The sequence below is a fragment of the Pogoniulus pusillus genome, chromosome 30 (assembly GCF_015220805.1).
Source record: "Pogoniulus pusillus isolate bPogPus1 chromosome 30, bPogPus1.pri, whole genome shotgun sequence".
NCBI classification, from domain to species: Eukaryota; Metazoa; Chordata; class Aves; order Piciformes; family Lybiidae; genus Pogoniulus; species Pogoniulus pusillus.
In genome coordinates this window covers 17934621-17940620 of record NC_087293.1, presented here as the reverse complement: position 1 = coordinate 17940620, position 6000 = coordinate 17934621, and the positions used below count along the sequence as shown (strand labels likewise).

Below are 6000 nucleotides of genomic sequence, written 5' to 3'. Positions count from 1 at the left end.
AATATGCCTTTTCTTCCTCTCTGAATGCCCTCATCAATATTCTGTTCACCTTATGTTCAAGGTTTGTAGCTGAGATCCAATGACCCTTTTTGTCCCAACCTGACTGCAGGTCTGGGACCGGACACAGAATTTTAACTCAGACCTATTTACTGTTCTGCAGAGTGAGTTACCTGCCAGTAAGCAGTGCAGGCACATGCTAAATGCTTTCAGTTAAGTGAGAGATGAGCTGGGGGAGGGAAACCACTCAAGCACAAAGGCAGAACAGCCTCTGCCACACACACTCACCCCAGCTTGGTAAATCTGAGCCGCTGTAGGGCTGTGCTGCTCCTTTACTGTTTGTTCAGAAGTTGCACCTGCCTCAGAGATCTGTCACAGCCAGCCCAGGGGTCCCGTCCACCCCTCTGCCTGTGAGCAGTGCCTGAGAACAGAGGAAGTTGCTACTGGCAGTACTCAGCTGTGGTCACGCACAATATCCTCCTCTGGCACCATCTGACGGAGCAGGAAGGACAGGCCTGGAGCTTCTCATCTGCTCTGCCCCACAAGGATGTTCTTGCTCGGTCAGGAGCTGTTTTCCTTCCGCTCAGCCAGTGGGGACCAGCAGCACCTGCCAAGACAAGAGCCACAAGCTTTGGGAGAGCTCCCCAGACCCTGTCTGGGACAGTAAAAGAAAAAAGCTCTGAGTAGCTGGTGGAAGGCTTTGGGTTAAGACCAGAACAGCAGCTGGTGGTTTAAAAGTGCTGAACTCCACACTGTAACAGGCTACACAAAGCAGTCAACACAGAGACTCCAGCCAGGCAGACAGGAAAGGACTTTTCTTGTTCTTGTTCCTTTTTTTTTCTCGAAGGGGCAGGGGCATGGAGGATACAGCACACTACTGAAACAAAATGCAAAAATACAAAAAAATAGAAAATAGAAAAAATGTATTTACAAGTGATACATTACTATGATCAGAAAGCACAAAGACAACTGCTGCTATCATACATGCATGGGGCAGGGACTACGGAAAACCTGTGAGGGAGCTGTTCAGAGAAAAGAAAAGAAAGAAGAAAACAACAGAAGGACCCTCCCCACCCTCCCAAACCAACAAGGCTGACTTCGAGCTTTTTTTTCCTCCCTAGTTTGCTACATTGATCAAAATCAAGTATCCCCTAAGGTCCATGAGTACAACCAGTACAAACACTACACTTGGGTTTAAACTGCAGGTTTAGTGGTAGGAGAGGGGGGAAACAGCAGCTCATTGTAGATCCATATACAAGAAAGCCAGAGTACACTGCTCTACATGCTAGAAATTACAGCAAGCCCCTGTCTGCTACACAGCATGATCTTAGCAGGCTTCCTTCGCGTGTGTTGGGAGCTACCTCTCTAGGGATATATAGCTGTATAAAAACCGTGCCCTTTGTCACTGCACCATGACACCTGGGTGGAAATGGAACTCAGTACAACAATTCTTCATATGTATACTGCAAGAAGTCACTCAATGTCTGTGGATTTAATAAGTAACCTCACACCACAGGAAATATTTAATAGCTCAAAAAAACCTAGTATGGTGACAGAAGACTTTTCTGTCTCAGTTCAGAACCGAAGTCCAGCAGGAAACTGGTCCCAGTGTCCATAACGGGTTCTCTGAAGAAGCTTCAGTTTGCTCAACTGTTGTTTATTTTTAGTGTTTGCAAGGTGTGGAACAACTCCAAGCCGTTCTCAGTCTCCAGTCTGTCTCTTCCTCCCTCACAAAGGTAAGTCTGGTGCTATTCCATCCGAGTGAGGAAAGGAGGAAAGTGGCTGCAGTTGCACAAAGGGTCCCCAGGTCCACGTCTGCAGGGAGCCACAGAGCCACTTGGAGCTCCAGATCTTAGCCTTTCTTTCCTTCCCTACTGTTTAACACCAAGTCCTTTCATATGAGTCCTGTAATTGGTACCTTCCCAAGTACCAGCCAGTCCAGCTTGAGGAGACGACAAAGCCACAAGTTAGTTAAAGGACCAAGGCAGAAGTTCAGGTCACTTCCTCTCTGTGCCATCATACTTCCAGGAAACGGGAGCTGCTAGACTTGGAGTGGAAAGGCTCAGACCACATGCGACGTAGATCGCCCTGGGCAGGGAAACAGCAGAAGAACCAAGCTTCAGGACCCTCAAAGGCCACTCAGAACTTTCAGTTTGAAATGAATCACCAATATGCCTTAGCAAAGCTGGGCCTTGCCTGTGCTGCAAACTAACTGAAGACAGTAACAACAATTCCTTTCCCTAGCAGGCCAGACCCTCTTTCATTGTTGGCAGAGCTACTCACAGGGAGTTTGTGTTGAGCAGGAAATACTCACATGAGGAAAGCTCTGCCCTTCCCTGCACTCCTCAGCCTGTGGTGTTTCAGCCACAGCCCTCCCACAAAACGGCTGAAGGTAAAATTCAAGCTCAGAGCAGGCAACTGCCAGCCTCTGGCCTTTGTGCACATTGGTGTGACCAGCTAGGGGAGGCCAAATTCCCTGATGTCACGAAAGGAGCATTCCACACTTGAGAGTGGAGTCACCCCATCAGTGCTGGTGCCCTGTGTACATGAACCGCCTCTTCCCAGGAGCTCACCTCCCAGTTGCTCATCTCCCCCAGAACAAAGGCCCACCCCACTCGGTTCTGGACCGAGGCTGCTGGGGACACAGCATCCTCAGCAGAACTGCTGGCCAAAGCAAGATGTGCCCCTGCCTGCAGCTGCCCTCAGAGCCTCAGCCCTGCCTTACCTTTAAATAGGCCATGGTGAGCAGCGGCAATAAAGTGAAGGGTACCAGGTAGAGGAGGGCAGGCTGGGCTGCCCGGTGGATGCGGGATGCCACGGTGGCAGTTAATAGACCTGTGACAGAGAAAAGGGACTCAGTGTCTGCTGGCTGCAGGGGGCTGCTCTTCAGCCACAGCCACACATGGCTTCCTTCCCCAGCATTGCCAGAGGCAGGCTGTGGAAAAGGTCCCTGTCTGTGCTCCCCATTCCCTGAATACCACTGAAACAAACAAAGCAGTTCAAGTTACTCTGTTGTTAGGCTGTGGTAAGCCACTTGCTCCAGTGGAATATCAAAGACTAAGCTAGTAATAACTGACAAGAAGAGGCAAGGGGGAAGAAGCTGAGCACATCACACTGAAGAGCTACTCCAGTGCTGGTACCTCTTGAGACTGTCAGTCTGGGGCCTCCAGCCTCAGAAATGGGTCGAGAGGAAAGGCTGCATACACTGGGAATGATTTTCCTGGATACTTGCTGGAAGGGAATGTCAGGGGGAGGAGGAAGGGTAGGGGTAGGAAATAATCTTTCCTTTTCATCTTTGGAAGGACTGCAAGGAGTCAGGATATGCACACTTGTGGCCTGACCTTAGGGAAAAAATGTGGTTTACATTAGGGAGGAGAGAGATGGCTACAGCAAACTATGAACAGCATTCCAGGTGTGACCATTTACCATTTTCTGTATGCAACGAGATGTCCCAAGGTCATGAGCATTAACAGTGGAATACGAAAGTGCAAGAATTACCTGGGTGAGTCACCTCGATGTACTCTTGCACAGCATAAGCCACCTATAAACTCCCATATTCCTCCCATCAGCCAGGTATGAGCTATACCACCTGTGTGCTACCTCTGCTAGTAAAGCAAAGTGTGAACAACTGCTAAAACCCTGCACTGATAACCTCTTCCATTTTTTAAATACAGTACATCACCACCCCTCAGAAGACTGTAGAAGAGGTCTCCTCCCCAGAGCACATGAACGAAACCCAAGGAGAGGAGGATTCAAAGAACACAGCCCAGCACTCTCCTAAAGCCTCTTTATCCCTGCCTCCATCATCTCCCAGCCCTGCTCTGCTTGCCAAGTGGCGCTCAGGGCACGCTGCTCACTCACCTACAAAATACCCAATGAGTGTGCAGTGGAAGTAGGAGACCTTCTGCATCCGCCCAGAGATGTTTCCCGGCCCCGGGGTGCCGCAGGAGTCGCTGCTGGCCTGCTTCTTGTAGTTGTCGTAGCGCAGCACGAAGCAGAGCAGGAGGCCTGGCATCACGATGTCCCCGATGCCCAGCATGGAGAAGTGGCTGCCTGTGGAACTGGAAAGCAGCTGCAGTTGGCTTCATGTTCAGCTACAAGGTGATGAGCTCTACCCCCTCTGCTTTGGTTTTCAGCTTTTTTCAGCCTTCTTCCTACCCAGAGGCTTGTATGTGGCAGAAGCTAAATGCTGGCTCCTGAAGAACTTTTCCTATGCGATTTCACCACTGCCCCAGCTCTGCCCCAGCTCCGTCTGAAAGCCTCACTGGGACAGTGATGCGATGTTGCTGCCAACCAGTTTATTTCTGCCAGCAGTCTTGAAGCTGCCTCTGCTCTTAACTCACCCCGTGACACAGATCCATCAACCCAGTGTCAGCCATCTCTGTGCTGGCGGGAGGCACCAGCTGGCTGACCAAAGCGCTCTGTTAGGGCTGACAGACATTGACTGCACCTCCCCTCCCTCTGCAAGGATTGCCTCCAATACAAGAAGTCCGTTTATGGACTTCTCAGATCTTTGTCCTCGTTCAGACAAAACAGGTAGGAAACTCCAGGTTCCCAGGGAAGAGCCAGCTGTGAGGTAGGTGATGAACTAACACTGCCCCTTAGCTTAACGCCAGCATGCAAACGAAGCCAAATCAAGTTATTGCAAAGCTGACAAAATGAACCATTTTGGTTTTGTCATCACAGACAACCAGCTCCTAATCTCTGTGATTTAAGCAACCCAACATCTAAAGAAGCCACACTAAACATCCTAACATAACCTACTGCACAGCTGCTGAGGTGCCTGAGCTTGGTGCCCTGTCGGGCCTGCGCACACCCTGGTTAAAAACAGGCAAGGAGGAACCCCCAGAGCAGAGGGAGGTGGAACATCTGCTCCCAGCACAGCACTCCCTCTGTAAGCTGCCCTTGTCTAGGTCAGTTTCCAGCTCCCTTCCCAGTCACTTGCACTGGGCTGCCATCAGTTCTGCTAATGAACCTCAGGCTTTTGCTTTTAAACATTAGGTCTTAAGCATTACAAGAAGAGCAGAACTCCCACACGTGTTGAAGGTCTGGTTCTAGCCAAATTGAGGTCAGCTCTGTGCACCGAGGTCAGCCCACGCAGTGCCCAAGCCTCACCACCTGTTATGGACCGTTTCATTGTGAAGATGGATGACTAGCAGGGAACTAAGCTGCTAATTTCCAGTGGAATTGGTGCTGGTGCAGGGCAAGGGGAGGGAGCTGCAGTTGTACCTTGGAAAGACGAGCTTGCCCGGCAGCGACAGGCGTGGAACGTCTCTGCCCACGTTTGGTCCCAGGTGGAGCTTCCGGGATAGAACATCCAGGGGGTTATCAGCTGGCTGGGTAGCCACTTTCACCATGACATTGCTGTTGAAGATGTAGGCAGAGAAAAACACCTAGGGAGCAAGAAAATCATCATCTGTTAGAAACTGAAATGCCAAGCTGAACTCTGAGAGCTGCTGGTGCCTTAGTGTTCATGATAGAAGGCAAAACAGATTTTCCAGCCACCCAGGAAAGATTTTCACACCTAGCAATAGTAATTGGGAAACAGCTTCTGGGCTCACAATATTGACCAGCATCTTGAGATCCTTAGGCAAAGCATCTGTCCAGCCTAGTCTACAGAGGCAGTACAAGAAAGCCTGAATGTAGAGAAGAGCCAGGAGTGGTGCTGACTCGTAAAGGGAATGATGCAGCACTGGCTTCAGGGGCTCCTGCGCTCCAGTTTATCACACTGGGAAACAGAGCAGCTGCCAGAGCTGTCAGCAAGCACTCCCCTGGATCGTGGCTGGGTGTAATGCAAAAGGTGAAACAAAATCCTGCCAGCATTAGGAACGATGTCCTGTCAGGCTTCCAGCAGAAGTGAAGTGCAGTAAGAGTTGCTGCCAGCCCTACTGGCTCTGCACTGGGCTGCAGTCCTGTTCTGCAGATTTCATTGCCGACCACCCGCGTGCTTACTTGCAAATGCTCATTCTAGTCTTCAGCCAGGCTTTCAAAACTGGGTTCATA

General features: G+C 50.4%; 1 protein-coding gene across 2 annotated transcripts in view; it reads right to left on the bottom strand.

The window, feature by feature from the left end:
- Positions 1 to 797: 797 nt before the first annotated feature.
- The window catches only part of SPPL3 (signal peptide peptidase like 3), a 57609-nt gene continuing 52406 nt past the window's right edge, over positions 798 to 6000 (bottom strand). For both annotated transcript variants that reach the window (XM_064168971.1, XM_064168973.1), the window contains exons 8-11: positions 5227 to 5390; positions 3859 to 4058; positions 2723 to 2832; positions 798 to 2085 (exon numbers count right to left, since the gene is read on the bottom strand). In XM_064168971.1, the coding sequence (XP_064025041.1) occupies positions 2014 to 2085; positions 2723 to 2832; positions 3859 to 4058; positions 5227 to 5390 (546 nt within the window). In that variant the 3' untranslated portion in view covers positions 798 to 2013. The remainder of the gene's footprint in view (positions 2086 to 2722; positions 2833 to 3858; positions 4059 to 5226; positions 5391 to 6000) is intronic.